The sequence below is a fragment of the Henckelia pumila genome, chromosome 4, assembly GCF_033568475.1.
Source record: "Henckelia pumila isolate YLH828 chromosome 4, ASM3356847v2, whole genome shotgun sequence".
Classification (NCBI taxonomy): domain Eukaryota; kingdom Viridiplantae; phylum Streptophyta; class Magnoliopsida; order Lamiales; family Gesneriaceae; genus Henckelia; species Henckelia pumila.
Genome location: NC_133123.1, coordinates 173,543,560 through 173,564,749, shown reverse-complemented (window position 1 = coordinate 173,564,749; position 21,190 = coordinate 173,543,560). Strand labels below are relative to the sequence as shown.

Genomic DNA, 21,190 nt, shown 5'->3' with positions numbered 1-21,190 from the left:
TTCCAGGATCAGTATATTCAACCTTGGGACGTTGGTATGAGCTGATGGTATTATCAGAAACTCTGAGTTGAGTTATACCAGGCGCAATGACTGTCGAGTTTTGAGACGGAATAGGAAGCATTTCCATATGTGTGCACTGTGGAATGTTCCAGTCGAGCATATTGGTGGGAGCTTGCCTTAGTCTTGATGAGCGTACAGTGATTGTGAGTATGTATAACTATCAGGAGGACGTTTATCGATTGAATTCATGAGGTGAATAAACTATGATCGAGATGGTGTAGATCATCAGAGGCGTGATGACTTCCATTGCAATGTATGCGTGATTTCGTAGGCCAATGGCTAGGAGATGACGTAGCGTCATAAATTGCAAGTGATGATAGTTATCATCAGGGCACAGTGTTGAATGTTATATTAAGAAACGTAGACAGCTGAATGTACTAGACATGATGGTTTAAGTTCCCAGTATTCCTTGGGAAGCCGGTTGTGCTTCAGGGAGAGTGGGGAGGGTAACCAGTCTAGGGAACATTGCTAACAGTTACTTTGAAGTATAGACTTGAGTCCACTGGATTACCTTAAAGCGAGATTTATGTTAGAATGTGTCAGCACAATGTTGGGATTAGTGTTTTCCTGACTAGAGGTGTTGAGCACCGAGAACTTTTGGAACCATTAGATGGTTAGTTTTGATTAGTGATTCGACGAATGCAGTAAAACCAGTCAGGTTATGACTTGGTCTTCGTCAGTATAAGATTTCCTTTAAAACGATAATCTTGATCAAGCGGGTATTGTATCCTTCGTGGTCAGGAAGATCGTGGTTCGAGTGAAAGATGTATCAGTGTTACGATACGCTAGCGCAAGGGAAGTTCGATTGTCGACCAGTGGCGCAGTAATTTTCAGCTGGGAAAATGTTAATGCGGTTCAGCATTAATGAAGCTTGCAGAGAATTCGACGGGAGTCTGAGTGTGTCGGAGGATATTTCGACCAGACACTCGAGCAAGGGTTTCTTGTACGTTCTCGAGGTATTACCTTAAATTTAGAGGACGAAATCTTTTAAGGGGGGGAGAATGTAGTGACCCGTATCCAGAATTAGCGATTAATGAGTATATTAATCGAGTAATCATGTTTAGATTAAGTAAAACATGATTAAGGAAATTCCAAATGGGTTAACGGAGTCCAGAAATGGATTCAGGACACTCGAAAATGGTCGGGAAGGTTTCGAGGGTTCGGATGGTTCGGAGGCTCCGAACCGGGTTAGGAGGCTCCGAACTGGATCGGAGGATCCGAACCAAAGATCGGAGGATCCGAACGGGTTCGGAGGATCCGAACTCAGATCGGAGGCTCCGAAGATAATGCGTCATGGGTGACATCATTGATGGGACTTTGGAGGATCCGAAGTCAGGATCGGAGGCTCCGAACAGGAACGGAGGCTCCGAAGTCAGGAACGGGAGATCCGAACCAGCTCGGAGGATCCGAAGTCGAGTTCGGACGGCCCGAACTTCGCCTATAAATAGAGGTCTGAAATTTCATTTTCAACTCGCACCTCTCCTTTTCCTCTCTCAATTCCTAGGCCTTCTAACTCAGATCTAGGGAGTTCTAGGCATCCTATTGGGAATCCGAAAGTGGCATAGCGATCCAGGCATCGAGGCGGAGCTGTGGCCTAGCTTTGAGGCAATTGTCATTAGCGGGCTGACGACGGACGTAGGTATAGCTATGGTCTCCTTAAATTATTTAGGAGTATGCAATAGTTTAATTAAGGCTTTTAGAGCTTAATTATTGATGCATGAGTATTTGCATTGTAGAGCTGATATAGGCTTGGAACCTAGAGTGGGACTGCTAGGACTGCCTGTAGTAAGGTACGCAAGTACAGACTGAGATTGCCAGCGGGTTTTGCATGCTTATATGTTGCATTTGTGTGTCATATTATTATGCAGCATGTGCATATCATATTGTGCCTGTCCATCTTGTGAGATGAGCCACGTAGGGCCGCTCAGCCCTGTTTGGATGGTTGATGTCTAGTGCCCAGTGACTGAAGGGTCATGGGTGGCTAGCATTGGGGGACACAGTCCACGTCCTGTAGGAATGAGCAGTATACGCAGGGTTTGCTCCCCGGGTTGTACCACTCATGTCCTAGGCGCCATTACTGAGCAGTTATATACAGTTACCCCAGATATGGATACCCTATCATTTGCATGCATCATATTTGTATGTTTTACCCAGTGCTTTCGTATTGAGCTTAGAGCTCACGTCCAGTCTTTTCTGTGCATCTGGACACCCCATTCGACGGGGCAGGTGTAGGTGCAGGATTGAGCACCCGGAGCTTGGAGTAGCCAGTGACCAGTGAAGACAGCAGGATTAGCTGTAGGTTTTGCCTTTAGGTTATTTATTCGATTTGGTTATATAAATCGAATTTATTTAACCGGTTGTATTCTGCCGGTCTGTTTTTATTTAAGTCTTTCGCAGCGATTTATTAATGCATGTTTAATTATGCTCTTAACTCTGATTAGGTAGCGGATCCGGGTAGGGTCGCTACATCTTCTGTCATGGATTTTGGCTTATCTTGGCAGGATCAGTTACCTTTGATCAATTTGCCTACAATAACAGTTATCATCGTAGTATTGATATGGCACCTTTCGAGGTATTGTACGGTCGACGGTGTCGTACTCCGTTATTCTGGGATGAAGTCGGGGAACGACAAGTCGAGGGTCCTGAATTGGTGCAGCAGATTGTAGATAAGGTAGATTTGATCAAGCATAGGATCAAAGTTGCTCAAGATAGACAAGACAGTTATGCTAATATTCGTCGCAGACCACTTCAGTTTGAGCCTGATGAATATGTGTTCCTTCGAGTATCACCTTTCAGGAAGGTGATGAGATTCGGCGTGAAAGGCAAGTTGTCTCCTTGTTTTATTGGACCTTTTCAGATACTGGAAAAGATCGGAGATGTTGCATATCGTTTGGCTTTACCGCCAAATCTTTCCATTATACATAATGTTTTTCATGTGTCGTTACTTCGACAGTATATAGCTGATGAATATCATGTGATTCAGTCTACTGATATTCAGCTAGAGCCAGATCTGTCTTTTGTTGAACGACCAATCCGTATCTTAGACAGAAAGGAGAAAGTTCTTCGGAACAAGACTATACCACTTGTGATGGTACAGTGGCAGCGCCGAGGCGTTGAAGAAGCAACTTGGGAAACTGAAAGTCGTATGCAAGCGGAATATCCTGAGTTTTTTGCTTTGTACTTTTGATTTACCATGTAAGCTGTAATTACAGTTGTTGTAATAAAACATGGTTTGATGATTGTTATCTTGATTTGTCTTTAGATGTTATTTCGCGGACGAAATATCTAAAGGTGGGGAGAATGTAGTAACCCAGATTCCATTTTAAGATAATAATATGTTAAACATGATTAAGGGTTAGTAATTAACTGATTCCGGAGTTTAATTTGGGCTTTTGATTTTGGGCCGGATCGGAAGTTCCGAATCCAGATCGGAAGCTCCGATCCTAGCCACTTCGGAACCTCATCGGAAGCACAGAGATCGGAAGCTCCGATCCAGGAACGGAAGTTCCGATCTCCAGCTGCCAGCAATGCTCGATGACTCAGCCGCGAGTTTTGACAAGTGTTGAACGTAGAGCAGATCGGAAGCTCCGATCGCCCGATCGAAAGTTCCGATCCCGACGTGTCACACATGCAGGCAGTGAGCTGGATCGGAAGCTCCGATCCTGGAATCGGAAGTTCCGATCCTGGCCGGGAATTTTTCCTATAAATAGGGCTTCTCAGATTCATTTCTAAATACGAATTCTCGAGTTTCTTTCTTCAGTTATATAGTGTGAGATATACACTTGAGGGCCCTATCGGTTATAATAGAGGTTCTGGAATAACAATGTGTGGTTATAGTCATCCGGGACTAGCGACTCCAAAGGGCTAACTACGGACGAAGGTATGGTCCGGGAATCTGTTTAAGTTTTGGGAGTACTTATTAGCTTATTTAAGGCTTATAGAATTTATGTAGTGATACGGTGAACTTTTGAATATAGGCTTGGAACCTAGGATCCTATTTTACTTGAACTAGCCTAGAGGTACGTACACATCGACTGAGATTGCCAGCGAGTATACATGTTTATATGTTGCACTTATTTGGCATTATTATATGGCATGATATATGATTTACCGCTTTCTATATTCATATGTCATGTGCATATACACATTGAGCCTATACCTTGTTATACCTGACTATAGAGCCGCTCAGCTCTATATTCGATAGTCTGTCACTGAGAGTACCGCGACGGCGGGGGCATTTATGTCTATCTACTCTGCTGTACTAGACGAGTGTGGTTGCACCCAAAGGTTGATCCGTGCAGTGGCAGCACTCATGTGGCGCCGGTACTGAGCATGATTTTCGGATGACCCATTACCAGTCATCATGTTGCATGCATCATATATTTACGTGTACTCATGTTTATGTACTGGGCGTTAGCGCTCACGTCCTAGTTGTTATCTTGGACACCCTATTCCATGGGGCAGGTCGTAGGATGGACGGAGCTGGTAGCTCAAGGCAGGACTAGGGAGTAGGAGCCTTGAGGATTTTATTATACAGCAGAATTCGATATAGTCGTATAAAGTTTACTGTTTAAGTTTTCGATTTGGTTGTATCACTACAAATTTAAGCCTGGAGTTTATTACTAAGCTGATATGTATTTTATGATTTTATTTTCGCATGTTTTACTCTGTTAAGTTATTTCGCTGTATTAAGTTTAATGCATGCTATTAGTTGCCAGTTAGTAGGTGATACCATGCAGGGTCACTACACAAGATCTGGGATGCTTATTATGTAAGAGTGGGTGCCCAGTGAGCCAACTGTGTGGCTATGGGCTTTGTTGACTCTTTGTATAAACAATCTTTTGTTTAATATTATTTACACTTTTATGGCAATGACTTTATATTACTTCATATTGTTATATTGTGATATACTATTGTTGTTTTGATAAAGACCTTGAATATACTATAGTGTATGTAAGATGTGGTAGAACATGGAGATGTCTATCATGAAATACATCTTATAGTCACTGTATATTCTAAAACCGTTCCTAGTCGATTGAGCCGTCCGATAATAAGGATAAGGATCGCTCGAGTTTGAGACTAGCATTTGCGATGCGGAGTACCACGTTTCATTGGTAGGGAACATGGAGATGTTCGAAGCATGCAAATGGATATTCATAGGATGAATAGTCGAACTACCCTATCCGGACTTTTCAAGTGGTTATCACTTATCGAGTGGATAAAGTCCGCGGTTTTGGTTGTACACCATTAGTCCTTACGACTTGAAACATCATGGAGACTCTATATGCTAGTACTGTGCTTTGACTCGTTTACCGAATCTGAGGGGGTCATCAGGTGTCGAGATTGGGTACAGTTACGACACATATAGGAGTCAATGCATTGTTGTCAAGGATTCACCACATACTTGCGAGTGTGGATATCCTATGCGATCTGAGGAGATATTAGTGTGACAAATCTCTGGCCAGAGTACTTGATGTGATTTAAGAAATGGTTTCTTAGTAGCACATGCGATGTCACTAATTTGATCTTCAAGATGTATTGCATAGTTATCGAATCTTGAGCGACTCTCGATATACCAATGGTTGTTGATTCGATCGGGATATATGGATGAAGGGACCGTACTGTACGTTAACCAAAATCTACTGGTTCTTGTAGGCACTATCAGTGATACCTAGGGAATCATGGGGCGATGTTGCTAGGCGCTTTACCATGATTCGTTGGGCAAGTCGGAAAGTGTTGTTCCGAGTCACAAGGAGTTGTGAGCCCACGGCTAGCTGTATCCCTGAACCATTGAGGGTCACACAGTGTAATGGAGTTTTAATCCCCGTTGAGATAGTTAAATTTAAAGAGTTAAATTTAATGAATAAAGAAGTTGGACTTCTTAAGAGTAAGGGAGTAGGATTTCCTAAAATGACATAGGGATGTACATTTTTGGAAACCACTGAATTCGGATTCAGGAAAATTTATTTTGACTTTAAAATGTGCAGAAATGGTTTCTGTGCACATTGGTGAAATCGGTTCATCAATCGGAGTCACGATGAATTTTATATTAATTTCTGAACGTGCGGGCTTTGCTTGTCGGGCCCTAACTTATGACTAATGGGCCCTAAGGTGTTAGTGGCCTGCATTATAAATAAGTTATTTCAGTACAGAAATTATACACGATAGCTCATAATTTTGAGAGAAAAAAAAATCGAAACCCTACCCCTCTCAAAACGTTTTCGGCCGACCCCTCCTCTCTGCCCGAGAAAATTCCGGTCTGTGATTTTGAATCGCAGTAAGGAATAACGAATCAAATTCGTGTATTCTCTTCGCAGAAAACTTCTGATAGATTTTCTAGTGCAATCTATCAGAGGGATTAAACCTCTGTTCGTGGACCTGATTGAAGGCGTTCATCGGTTCCAGGGAGAGACAACAAGAGCAGAATTGTTCTGTTGGTGTCCATTAATCTCGTTGCGAGATTTGAGGTAAAATTTATTTAATTGTTATTTAAATTTTACACACACGTAATTCAATCGATGAACGGTTGATACCCATACCATGGAAACGTTCCATGAAAAATTTTTAAACTTCCGCTGCACCGGGTATCAATCGTAATTGGTCTGGGAACTCGCCAGTTTTCCAACAGTGGTATCAGAGCCAGGTTGCTCAGATCAATCGATTGAATAATCAATTGTACAAAATTTTTGAGTCTCGGTTTATGAAACAAAATAAATATTTTTTAATAAAAAAAATTTTTTCAGGGCAAAACCCGGGCAGCGATTGGATCGCTGCCCGGTGGGGCAGCAATTGTTGCTGCCCCGGGCGGCGCACGGCGCCGCCCAAAGGGGGCGCACAGCGCCGCCCAAGGCGGCGACCGTCGCCGCCCAGGGCGGCGCACGGCGCCGCGCTGCGCAGGGCAGCGCTCGGCGCTGCCCAGGGGCGGCGCTCGGCGCCGCCCAGGGGCGGCGCCAGGCGCTGCCCTAAGGGGGCAGCCGGGCTGCCCCCGGCCCGCGCCCCGGGTGCGGGCCAACCCGGGAGTGTCCCGGGTGGCCCGCGGGAAAAATTATATTTTTTAATTTTAATATTTGAAATTTTATTTTTGGTCCGGTCAAAAATTGTTTTTGATTGGTTCACGAGATTTCGGATCGAATTGTTCGAGTCCGTAAATTTTAAAATTGATTTTGGATAAATTTGAATTTTTGGAAAATTTTAATATTTTATCCGTAAATTGAATTTTGAAATCAATTATTTTGGTACAATTGATGATAAGATATGATCTTATGATATATTAAGTAAAATATGATTTTATTTGTAAAATTGGATTTTATAGATAAAATATGATTTTATTTGATATGGAGATAAAATATGATTTTATATGTGAAATGTGATTTTATATATAAAATATGATTTTATCTTGTTTAAATTTGAATTGCCACAGCATGTTATCCAATAAATTAATTTTGAATTAAATGTTATTGGATAAGGATGATCGATTGCCATGACCAATTTTGTAGGTGTATGTTAGGAATTTACATTTTGTCTTTATTGTTGTTGGTTTTATTAATGGGCCTGGTTTATGGCCCGATATGAATGTCATATGTAATAAAAGTGGGCTTGGTTTATAGCCCGTTCCCACCCCCTAAAAATGTATCCCCTACTTGTCATTGTTATTTAATTGTAAATACATTAGATTTAGTGGGAGATCAAGATTTGAAGATGGTGGGCCCAGCAGACAATGAAGACTGAAGAAATGTAAATTGGAAGCATATGTAATAGGATTGCATTTGCATACTGCATATTACCTAGGATTGGACTAAGACCCGTGATTGGCAACCACGGGTCAATTAGAAATGGAATCGATCATCCTATATAATATGTGATATTATGATTGTATGCATGTTTAGACATAAATTGCGTGAATCCGGCAATGCATGCAATAAATTAAAAATGATGAGACAAATATTTTTATAAATAAAATCCCTCATTTTAAATATGATTTAAAATTTATATCAAGATAAATAAAGGAAATTTAAATATTGTTTAAATATTCCTACCTTCCATCAACGGTCAATGTATGTGATGCTACCCGCGGATACGGTCCGGCTCATATTATTGGGGGGGCCCGTCCGTCGGAAAGCTGTACATTGGATCGACAAATGTTGTAAGTTGGGTGGAACTCCCATGGGATCGGCTCATATTATTGGGGGATCCACATGGCGACCGTCCATCACAACTTAATATTGATGGGTCATCTTGACATGTCACTTTAAACGGCGTCATATTATTGGGCCCTTATTGGACATGAGGTAAATACATGGGGGTTGCTTTGGAAGCAATTGGGCTCTACCTTTTGAGAATTATGGTTGGCTGATATTATTCGGGACCATAAGTTTGTCAATTGGACTCCATGTTCTCACTAAGGAAAAAGTTTCCCGTTTTCACTAGAGGGTGGTGAAATCGTTAAAATAGTGGGAGTGAGATTCATAAAATTAAATTCGCCTATTTTATGTCTTAGTAAATTGTTAAACAATCATTGATATATGTCTGTTTTTCCTTTTCAGTATTTCATACAATGAATTCGCGAAATCCTTTATTCTCGATCCTCGAACAAAACAAGCTGACTGGCGCCAACTATACGGAATGGTTCCGGAAGTTGAAGATTGTCTTAACTTCGGAGAAAATGCTCTACGTGTTAGAGAAAGCACCTCCGAAGGAAGCACCAGCTGACATAAGTCCGGAGGAATTGGCCAAACTTGATGCATGGTGTGACCATGACATCAAGACCAAATGCTATATGCAAGCCTCGATGTCTGATGAACTCCAGAGGCGATTTGAGGACACGGTGAATGCTGCTGACATTCACACGCAACTCAAGGAACTTTTTGGGGCTCAGTCGAGGGCTGAAAGGTTCTCTACTGTTAAGGAGTTGATGACGTGCCGCATGCGTGAAGGGACTTCGGTCCGTGATCATGGGGTACGAGTGATTTGGCTCATACAGAAGTTAGCGACCCTTGATTTGGTGTTGGAGCATGAACTCAATGTGGACTTGCTGCTTCTATCTCTTCCTTCTTCATTTGATGGATTCGTGATAAATTTTAATATGAACAAGATAGAGGCCACCCTTGAAGAGATGGTCAATATGCTCGTTACATATGAATCCACACTTAAGAAGGATAAGCCAGCTTTCTTGGTGGGCTCCTCATCTTCTGCTAAGAAGGGGCCAAGTATGAAGGGCAAGAAACGTTCTGCCCCACCCAAGAAAGTGGAACCCGAGAAGAAGCAAAAGACAAAGGCTTCAAACGATGGAAAATCCAAGGATGTTTGCCATTACTGCAAGAAGCCGGGTCATTGGAAGCGCAACTGCAAGGAGTATCTTGAGCAGTTGGGAACTGCAAAGGGTATGTTCTATATCGAAATAAACATGTCACTTAATACAACTTCTTGGGTATTGGATACCGGATGTGGATCTCACATTTGCAATGATTTGCAGGTGATGACAAGAAGTCGCAGGCTTAGAATGGGTGAGACCCAGCTGAGGCTCGGGAATGGTTCCAGAGTTGAAGCTACGGCCATTGGAGATGTTTGTTTGATTTTGCAGAACGGTTTTAAATTATTGTTGAGAGATGTTTTATTTGTGCCAGATTTAATTAAAAACATTATTTCTATTTCTATGCTTGATAGAGATGGTTATTCTTGTAATTTTGTGAATGGGATTTGCAATATTTACAAGAATGAATGTTTAATTGGAAATGGACAACTTGAAAACGATCTATACAATTTAAAACTAAAAGACGTTCCAGTGAATTGTATTGACAAACCGGCGACAACAAACAAAAGGAAAATCGATAGTCAAAACCCGGCAAACCTTTGGCACGCTAGACTAGGTCATATTTCCTCAAGGAGGATGAACAAGCTAGTGGGAGAAGGCATGTTTGATATGTCTGATATTAACTCTCTACCTACTTGTGAATCCTGCCTAAAAGGAAAAATGACTAAATCTCCTTTTAAGGGGAAACCTGAGCGTAGTCAGAATCTGTTGGATTTGATCCATACAGATGTTTGTGGTCCATTTAGAGTAGGGACTCAACATGGCCACACCTACTTCATTACCTTTACTGATGATTATTCAAGGTATGGGTATTTATATTTAATGAAATATAAGTCTGAAGCATTTGAAAAGTTCAAAGAATTCAAGGCTGAAGTAGAAAACAAGCTAGGTAAAAGTATTAAAGCACTTCGATCGGATCGAGGTGGAGAATACTTGAGTACCGAGTTTTTGGACTATCTGAAAGAGAATGGGATTCTCTCACAGTGGACTCCTCCTATGACACCACAGCTTAATGGTGTATCGGAGCGTCGTAATCGAACTTTGTTGGACATGGTTCGATCTATGATGAGCTTCACTGAGCTTCCACCTTCGTTTTGGGGCTATGCGCTTGAAACGGCGGTATTGTTGTTGAACAACGTCCACACTAAAGCAGTAGACAAAACACCATACGAGTTATGGAATGGCAAAGCTCCTAAGTATTCATACTTGAGGATTTGGGGATGTCCTGCTTACGTGAAGCGGACAGTGGGAGATAAGTTGGATAGTCGATCCAGCTTGTGTTATTTTGTGGGGTATCCTAAGAATTCAATCGGATATTATTTCTATTATCCTGCTGAAACAAAGGTGTTTGTTTCACGGAATGCCACCTTCTTGGAGAAGGAGTTCTTATTGGATAAGAAAGGCGAGATGATGGAACTCGAAGAAGTTCGAGAAGAACCCGAAATACAAAATAACGATCCCACACCTCAGGAACCATTGCTGGACACGCCTGCACCTAGAAGATCCGAGAGGACTTCTAGACCTCCAGTTCGATATGGTCTTCTTCTTGAAGAGGGTCAAGATGAACCCGACATTGGATGTGATCCAAGAAGCTTCAAGGAAGCAATTTCTGATGCGGATTCGAATTTATGGCTTGAAGCTATGCAGTCAGAATTGGATTCGATGCATACTAACCAAGTCTGGTCTTTAGTGGATCCTCCCGAAGGAATTGTTCCAATAGGGTGTAAATGGATCTACAAAAGAAAGCTTGGGCCTGATGGTAAGGTATTGACCTACAAGGCGCGATTGGTGGCTAAAGGTTATACTCAAAGGCAAGGAGTTGACTATGACGAAACCTTTTCACCAGTTGCAATGTTCAAGTCCATAAGAATCCTTATTGCCATAGCTGCATGGTATGACTATGAGATATGGCAAATGGATGTGAAGACTGCTTTTCTTAATGGAGACATTAAGGAAGAAATCTATATGAAGCAGCCTGAGGGGTACACATCCATGGGAAGCGAGCATAAGGTATGCAAGCTTCAGAGATCAATTTATGGTCTAAAACAAGCATCAAGAAGTTGGAACCAGAAATTTGATGAAACAATTAAAGACTTTGGTTTCATCAAGAACCCGGAGGAACCTTGCGTGTACAAGAAAGTAGTTAAGGATGCGGTGACATTCTTAGTACTTTATGTTGATGACATCCTACTCATTGGGAATGATGTAGGGATGTTGCAGTCAACAAAGATATGGTTATCAGGTAGATTTTCGATGAAGGATTTGGGTGAGGCATCCTACATTCTTGGGATACAGATCTATAGGGATAGATCTAAGAGAATGATAGGACTCACTCAATCAACCTACATCGATACCATATTGAAACGGTTTTCAATGGATGGGTCCAAGAGAGGACATCTACCCATGTGTCATGGAGTTTCTCTATCCAAGTCTATGTGTCCCAAGACTGATGCAGAGATAGAGAATATGACACATGTACCATATGCGTCAGCTATAGGTAGTATCATGTATGGGATGATATCTACCAGACCGGATGTAGCATTTGCTCTGAGTGTCACGAGCAGATATCAGTCTAATCCTGGTCAGATGTATTGGAAAGCCGTGAAGGACATTCTTAAGTACTTGCGAAGGACTAAGAATATGTTCATGGTTTATGGAGGACGAGAACTCAAACTGGAAGGCTATACCGACTCTAGCTTCCAAAGTGATGTGGATGACTCGAAGTCAACCTCTGGATTTGTGTTCATGCTCAATGGCGGTGCTGTCTCTTGGAAGAGTTCCAAGCAGGACACCACAGCGGATTCCACCACTGAGGCTGAATACATTGCAGCATCAGCTGCTGCTAAAGAGGCCGTTTGGATGAGGAATTTCGTCCAAGAGTTGGGCGTCATTCCTGAATTTGTTGGTCCAGTCCCGGTGTACTGCGACAACACGGGTGCCGTTGCTCAAGCAAAGGAACCAAGGTCTCATCAAAGATCCAAACACGTACTGAGGAAATACCACATAATCCGGGAGATTGTGGAAAGAGGAGACATCAGTGTCGAACGAGTGGCCTCTGCAGACAATATCGCTGATCCACTTACTAAGCCTTTGCCAGGACCATTGTTTGACAAACATCGCGAAGCAATGGGTCTACGTAGTATGACTAGTTGGCTATAGGGCAAGTGGGAGATTGTAAGAGTGGGTGCCCAGTGAGCCAACTGTGTGGCTATGGGCTTTGTTGACTCTTTGTATAAACAATCTTTTGTTTAATATTATTTACACTTTTATGGCAATGACTTTATATTACTTCATATTGTTATATTGTGATATACTATTGTTGTTTTGATAAAGACCTTGAATATACTATAGTGTATGTAAGATGTGGTAGAACATGGAGATGTCTATCATGAAATACATCTTATAGTCACTGTATATTCTAAAACCGTTCCTAGTCGATTGAGCCGTCCGATAATAAGGATAAGGATCGCTCGAGTTTGAGACTAGCATTTGCGATGCGGAGTACCACGTTTCATTGGTAGGGAACATGGAGATGTTCGAAGCATGCAAATGGATATTCATAGGATGAATAGTCGAACTACCCTATCCGGACTTTCCAAGTGGTTATCACTTATCGAGTGGATAAAGTCCGCGGTTTTGGTTGTACACCATTAGTCCTTACGACTTGAAACATCATGGAGACTCTATATGCTAGTACTGTGCTTTGACTCGTTTACCGACTCTGAGGGGGTCATCAGGTGTCGAGATTGGGTACAGTTACGACACATATAGGAGTCAATGCATTGTTGTCAAGGATTCACCACATACTTGCGAGTGTGGATATCCTATGCGATCTGAGGAGATATTAGTGTGACAAATCTCTGGCCAGAGTACTTGATGTGATTTAAGAAATGGTTTCTTAGTAGCACATGCGATGTCACTAATTTGATCTTCAAGATGTATTGCATAGTTATCGAATCTTGAGCGACTCTCGATATACCAATGGTTGTTGATTCGATCGGGATATATGGATGAAGGGACCGTACTGTACGTTAACCAAAATCTACTGGTTCTTGTAGGCACTATCAGTGATACCTAGGGAATCATGGGGCGATGTTGCTAGGCGCTTTACCATGATTCGTTGGGCAAGTCGGAAAGTGTTGTTCCGAGTCACAAGGAGTTGTGAGCCCACGGCTAGCTGTATCCCTGAACCATTGAGGGTCACACAGTGTAATGGAGTTTTAATCCCCGTTGAGATAGTTAAATTTAAAGAGTTAAATTTAATGAATAAAGAAGTTGGACTTCTTAAGAGTAAGGGAGTAGGATTTCCTAAAATGACATAGGGATGTACATTTTTGGAAACCACTGAATTCGGATTCAGGAAAATTTATTTTGACTTTAAAATGTGCAGAAATGGTTTCTGTGCACATTGGTGAAATCGGTTCATCAATCGGAGTCACGATGAATTTTATATTAATTTCTGAACGTGCGGGCTTTGCTTGTCGGGCCCTAACTTATGACTAATGGGCCCTAAGGTGTTAGTGGCCTGCATTATAAATAAGTTATTTCAGTACAGAAATTATACACGATAGCTCATAATTTTGAGAGAAAAAAAAATCGAAACCCTACCCCTCTCAAAACGTTTTCGGCCGACCCCTCCTCTCTGCCCGAGAAAATTCCGGTCTGTGATTTTGAATCGCAGTAAGGAATAACGAATCAAATTCGTGTATTCTCTTCGCAGAAAACTTCTGATAGATTTTCTAGTGCAATCTATCAGAGGGATTAAACCTCTGTTCGTGGACCTGATTGAAGGCGTTCATCGGTTCCAGGGAGAGACAACAAGAGCAGAATTGTTCTGTTGGTGTCCATTAATCTCGTTGCGAGATTTGAGGTAAAATTTATTTAATTGTTATTTAAATTTTACACACACGTAATTCAATCGATGAACGGTTGATACCCATACCATGGAAACGTTCCATGAAAAATTTTTAAACTTCCGCTGCACCGGGTATCAATCGTAATTGGTCTGGGAACTCGCCAGTTTTCCAACATATTACCGGGCTGACTCGAGCTGGGGCCCAATAGGGCTTGGTATGTTTTATAGGTCAAGTGGAACTTGAATACATTGGAGATAAGCTTGACCATTGCACAGATATGAATGAGATAGGGATAAACTCAAGGGCGGGCCAATGAGTGAAGAGTCCTACTCCATGACATCTTATAATTCGACTAGGTAACTTACTCTATTTTTTCTATAAATACAGGTACTGTTATGGTATTCATTATTCATTACTCACTTTTACTTTCACGCACTCATATCTCTCAATTTTCGCATTAATCATACCATCTGCCTTCAAGACACTGACTTAGGCATCGGAGAGGTCACGCCGAAAACACTTTCGGCGCCCCTTGACCTAGCTGTTGCTTGTGCAGAACTTGGTGTACCCGACCCGACCTGCTTCATTGGAGATTTGGAGGATCCATTCTACCAGACCGAACCCGAGGTAAAATTCCGACATCATCAATTGGCTCCGTCTGTGGGAATTTGAAGAAAAAGAGTTTCGATGGCTAATCAGAATGGAGATCACCCAAATTTAGAGGTACTAGTAACTCGAGCTGTTCAGAGGGCTTTTGCAGAAAGAGCAGGGGCCAATCCACTGCACATTGATCATAATGCCCACCTCGATGAAATCAGAAAGTTGAAGGAGGAGATGAAGCAGTTAAGGAAAAAATAGTCCGGGTACCTAGCTACCACAACAAGAAACATTCCTTTTACTCAGGAGATATTGGACGCCGACCTCCCCAATCAGTTCAAATTGCCTCATGTTGGGGAGTATGATGGCAAAGGGGATCCTGAAGACCATTTGGCACGCTTTGAGAATGCAGCTCTGTTGCATAAATATTCTGATCAGATTAAGTGCCGGTCTTTCCTTACTACTCTCATAGGACCAGCCCAGCAATGGTTCAATATGCTACGTCCTGGGGAGATCAAGGAATTCAAGGATTTCAGCAAATCCTTTTTGCATCACTTTGCTAGCAGCAAAAAGCATCCTACCACTACTTTCAGCCTCTTTGCAATCAAGCAAAGAGAACATGAAAATTTGAGAGCATACATCCGCAGGTTTAGTGCCTTGGCTCTCGAGGTACCCATGGCTACTCCAGACCTGCTCATCAGTGCTTTCATGCAAGGGCTGGATACAAAAGATTTTCTTAAATCTCTAATAAAGAGGCCGCCAGAAACATATGAAAAATTACTTGCCCGAGCTGAAAAATATGTCAACATGGAAGAGATACAGGTTTCGCGGGCAGCTGTGAAGAGGGAACGGCCGAAAAGTCCAAAGAACAATAGAGTTCCAAACAATAATTCAGGGATGGGACAGCCATTCCGACCTGCATTGTTGGGAGAATTCACCTCTTTCACTCCTTTACGCATGAGTAAAGTCCGAGCCCTACAAATTTGTGACGATCGAAAACTCACACAAAGGCCTCCGTGGATGAAAAATGGACCCCGAAATAGGCAATCAGATAAATATTGTCACTTTCATAATGAGTACGGGCATACTACAGAAGACTGCCGACAATTAGATCAGGAGATTGAGAGGATAATACAACAACATTCTGAAATAAAAAATATATTGATCCGACAAGAGGGGTACCGTTCGAACAGGAAACAACGAGGAAGATCGAGACAGAGAGTCAGGACTGCTCCTCCTCATGAGGATTTCAATCGCCCAAATCAGGACCAGCCCAGGGATGACTGAGCTCATTAAAGACCGGCTCCGCCTGCTCGGGGAATTATCAATATGATTTCAGGAGGCCCTACTGATGGAGATTCCAATCGAGCTAAGAAAACTAGCAGCCGAAAATTAATAAATATGGAGATTGACAACCAAACTTTCAACATTGGCCCGACCCTCTCTTTTGGGCCGGAAGATTTAAAAGGGGTTGCTAACAACCATAATGATGCACTGGTAATAAGGGCCATGGTCGCGAATTACGATGTGGCCCGGAAATTTGTGGATTCAGGCAGTTCTGTCAATGTTCTATTTCAAGAAGCTATCAATCAAATGGACCTGGGACAGTACAAAATACAGCCCGTCGTCACATCACTCTTTGGTTTCACGGGTCATGCAATCCGGCCTGTTGGGTTAGTACATCTACCCCTGACTCTTGGGAAAGGCAACGGTCGCAAGACCAGGATTTTGAGCTTTATTATAGTAGACGCTCCGTCTGCCTATAACTCCATACTGGGTAGACCTGCCATGACCACTTTCATGGCCGTCGCTTCAGCTCTGCATTAGAAAATTAAGTTCCCAGTGTGTAATGAGGTCGGTGAGGTGCAAGGTGATCAAGTTATTGCACGAAAGTGTTATGTGGAGGAAGTCAGAATAGAGCAAAAAGTAGCCAGGACTGATAATGTTGACAGACCTGGACTTGCTGGCATGGAAAAAGTCAACTTGATAGAAGACACATCTGTCACTGCTGAAGAAGAAATTGAAGAAATAATGATCTCCCCTCCTTCGGGGATGGTAAAAATTGCCCGTACCCTTGAAGCAGAGTTGAAGCAACTACTACTGGAATGCTTGCAAAAAAATAAAGACGTCTTCGCGTCTTCAGTTTCAGACCTGGTAGGGGTCCATCGGGAAGTAGCAGAGCACAAGCTCAATGTAATAAAGGGCCGTCGCCCTATTATTCTAAAGAAAAGGCACTTCGGTCCTGAAAAAGATGCAGTAATAAAGGAGCAGGTGGACGAGCTACTCAGGGCTGGGCATATTGAAGAAATCCATTTCCCGACCTGGTTGTCTAACATAGTCTTAGTGTGATGCCCGGGGCTGAGGAGGCAGGGAGTGATCGCCGGTTCCAAGAGGTTGCACGAACAATGAGCGGCTCCTGAAAGGCTTCTAGGCGGAGGGAGACATGAATGAACCGATTCTGCCGGAATGAGAGGGATTCTGAGACTGTGTAGTTATGGGACTGCATAGTTGAGGAGAGCTTAAAAGATTTCATATGTGCCACTCATATCAAGAAGATGCATCTTCTTTTCGGGAGCTCATCACATAAGAACTCCAAAGTTAAGCGTGCTTGACTTGGGGCAATTATAGGATGGGTGACCCCCTGGGAAGTTTTCCAGGGTGCGTGTGAGTGAGGACATAAGCACGCTGAAAAGACTCGTCTTGATACAGTGGGGCGTTACACTTAGTCCCAAAATCTATGGGAAAATGGCGTATGTGTGTAGATTTTCGAGATTTGAATAAAGCATGCCCTAAAGATTGCTACCCCCTACCTAGAATAGACCAGCTTGTCGATTCCACTGCAGGGCATGAATTACTTAGCTTTTTGGATGCTTACCAAGGATATCACCAAACTCCCTTGGCAAAAGAGGACAAAGACAAGGTCAGTTTTGTCACATCAGCAGGAACCTATTCCTATGTGGTCATGCCGTTTGGACTCAAAAACGCCGGGGCTACATACCAAAGGTTGATGGATAGAGTATTCGAGCAGCAAATTGAAAAAAATATCGAGGTCTATGTAGATGATATCCTGGTCAAGACCCGAACTGCGGACCAGTTCATTACCGACCTAACTCAAACTTTTCAGACTTTAAAGCACTATCGGCTTAAGCTAAACCGCAGCAAGTGTACTTTCGGAGTCCGAGCTGGAATGTTTTTGGGTTACATGGTTACAAGAAGGGGAATCGAAGCTAATCCCGAAAAGGTCCAAGCCATCATTACTATGAGCTCCCCCAAGAATATACAGGAAGTACAGAGATTAACAGGAAGAATTACAGCACTGGCCCGGTTTCTATGCAGATGAGCAGATAAAAGCCTCCCTTTCTTTAAGGCACTACGAAAAACAAAAAATTTTGAATGGAATGATGAAAGTGAGAAAGCTTTCCAAGACTTGAAATCTTACTTAAAGCAGTTGCCTGTGCTGAATAAGCCTATCCAAGGGGAAGAATTGTTCTTATATCTGGCGGTGACCAACCGAGCAGCCAGTTCAGTCCTAGTCAAGAAGGACGGAATAAATCATCAGCCTGTGTACTTTGTGAGTCATGCCTTGAAGGGAGCTGAACTCAACTATTTAACGCAGGAAAAACTAGCCTTAGCTTTAGTTATCACTGCAAGAAAATTGCGTCCTTATTTTTTGTCACACCCCATCACGGTGCTCACCAACAGCGTTCTGGGAAAAATTGCAGCTAATCCAGATGCATCAGGGAGACTTATCAGATGGATTACAGAGTTGAGTGAGTATGACATCAAATTCGAGCCCCGGACAGCCATAAAATCTCAAGCCCTAGCTGATTTCTTAGCGGAGACAGTACAACTAGAACAAGAAGAATTATGGAAGATTTTCGTAGATGGGTCATCATGTCAGTCCGGGTGCGGAGCTGGAATTGTGATCATCTCACCTTAGGGGGAAGAAACTAATATTTCAATCAGGTTAGACTTCAAGGCCTCAAACAATGAAGCGGAATATGAGGCATTATTGCTTGGGCTCAAAGCAGCACGAAACTTGGGCATCTCCCGAGCTAATCTGTATTCCGATTCCCAATTAGCAATCCAACAGAGCAACGGGAGATTTGAATGTAAAGATGAGAAGATGTTGAGATATATCAAAGCATTAGACAAAGCCAAAGAGGGGTTCACCGAGTTGAACTTAGAGCTTATCCCCCGGGCTGAAAATATTAAGGCAGACCACTTGGCCCGCTTAGCCAATGCTCTGAGTAACTGATCTGATCCCATTGTCACAGGTCGGGAACTTGTTTCGCAACTAGAAACTCTGGATGAAATTATAGCTCAGATACCGGAAGGAGACTGGCGATATGATATGCACAAATATCTAAACAAGAAAGAATTACCGAGTGATAATAAGAAAGCAAAGGAAGTTAAGAGAAGGGCTCTCCGCTTTGTCGTGATCGATCAAATTCTGTTTAAACGATCTTTCTCTCAGCCTTTGTTAAAATGTTTGGGTCCTGATGAGGCCAATTATGTCTTACGAGAAATTCATGAAGGGTCTTGTGGCAGTCACCTGGGCAGTCTAACCCTAGCTCGAAAAGCACTTTTGGCAGGATTCTTCTGGCCAACCATGCGGAAAGACTCAGCAGATCTGGTTAATTCTTGTTATAATTTCCAGATACATGCTAACCTACAATGGAGACCTGCAGAATACATGAAGGCAGTGGTGGCCGCTTGTCCTTTTGATCAATGGGGAATGGATATTGTGGGGCCATTCCCTGTTAGCACAGGACAAAGAAAATTTTTGTTGGTCGCAGTCGATTATTTTTCCAAATGGGTTGAAGCCGAGCCCTTAGCCAAAATTACAGAAAATGAAGTGCTCAATTTTCTATGGAAAAATATAGTGTGCCGCTTCGGAATCCCTCGCAGGTTGGCATCAGATAATGGGAGACAGTTCTGTGGATCCAAAGTTCGGGCATAGTGCCAGGAAATGAAGATCGAACAAGTTTTCACCTCTGTAGCATACCCGCAAGGGAATGTACAAGTCGAAGTTACCAACAGAACGATAGTCCAAGACCTTAAGACACGATTGGATGCAGCCAAGGGCAAGTGGGCAGACGAGCTCCCTTCAGTATTGTGGTCTTACCGAACTACAACTCGATCCGGTACGGGTGAAACCCCTTTCAGCATGGTGTATGGGACTGAAGCTGTTCTCCCAGCAGAGATCGGACAAGAGAGTGCCAGGATCATGGCATACGGCCCAAACAAACAAGAACTGCGAGCAATGGATTTGGACTTACTTGAGGAGCACAGGTCCCGGTCTGCAATTAGGCTCGCAGCCTATCGCAAACGAATGACCCAGGCCTACAACAAAAGAGTATACCCTAAGGTTTTCCAGGAGGGAGATCTGGTTATGCGAAAGATACAACATCCAGGGGAAAGAGGAAAGCTAGAGGCCAAGTATGAAGGCCCATTCAAGGTGATAGGAAAAGCTGGAATAGCTGCATATTACTTGAAAGATGCCCAAGGCAAGAGGGGTAAAAGGCCATGGAATGCTCAACACTTGAAAAAATACTATCCCTAGTAGCTCAGCTCGGGCCTCATCATGCTATAGCTCCCTAAGCTGGATAACCAGTTAGTCATTCTTTTTGCGCTATTTATTTCTCAATGTTTTGCAGAAGTCAATCTTGGTTTGTTTACTTTATGGTCAGTCCTGTTTAGCGTCAATTTTTGGAACAATTTAAATGCAAAAGTCAATTTTGTTTTATGGAACTTACCCTACAAAGTCCACCTCAGTGGCCCACATCAGTGGAATTCAAAGCCCAGGCATGAAACGACCCTAACTCTATAATTAATAAATAAATATGCGGAAATTTTTTTTTTTTACTAAATAAAAATATGTACATACATGCCCATACATATATGCACAGAATAAATAGATTTAAAAATAAATAACTTGAATAAAAATAATGCAACAAATCGAAAAATTAACATTTCATAATTTAAATATCTGAGTCATGCGTTAAATAAAATACTGACAAAAGTGAAATAAATTAAAGTTTTGCATGCACTGAAAATTACTTAAATAAAATATTCCAAATCACAACCACTGAAAATAATTAAAATGTAACATGCTAAAAACTCGAGACATGCATAAAGACTCAGACAACGGTCACGGGGGATCACTGCCAGTCTGCTCATGCGTCCTCGCCGCCGGTAGGAGCTACATCCTCCTCCACGTACTCACCTGCACCATACCAGTGTAGTGAGCCTAGAGGCCCCACATGCTAACATAACAAGGGTTTAAAATAATTTAAATCACTTTAATACTAATACATAACATATACATGAATGAGCATGCTTAAAATATCATTGACATCACATA

The 21,190-nt window shown here is 42.4% G+C and overlaps 2 protein-coding genes across 2 annotated transcripts; both read left to right on the top strand.

Annotated features, from left to right (window-relative positions):
* The first annotated feature begins 14,913 nt into the window (after positions 1 to 14,913).
* LOC140862342 (uncharacterized) lies at positions 14,914 to 16,110 on the top strand. Its single transcript, XM_073265359.1, has 2 exons — positions 14,914 to 14,949; positions 15,130 to 16,110. Exons 1-2 carry the CDS (start codon positions 14,914 to 14,916, stop codon positions 16,108 to 16,110), a joined length of 1,017 nt encoding a protein of 338 aa, XP_073121460.1.
* A 114-nt stretch (positions 16,111 to 16,224) lies between these two features.
* Positions 16,225 to 17,172, top strand: LOC140862341 (uncharacterized). Its single transcript, XM_073265358.1, has 2 exons — positions 16,225 to 16,500; positions 16,651 to 17,172. Exons 1-2 carry the CDS (start codon positions 16,225 to 16,227, stop codon positions 17,170 to 17,172), a joined length of 798 nt encoding a protein of 265 aa, XP_073121459.1.
* The last annotated feature ends 4,018 nt before the right edge of the window (positions 17,173 to 21,190 follow it).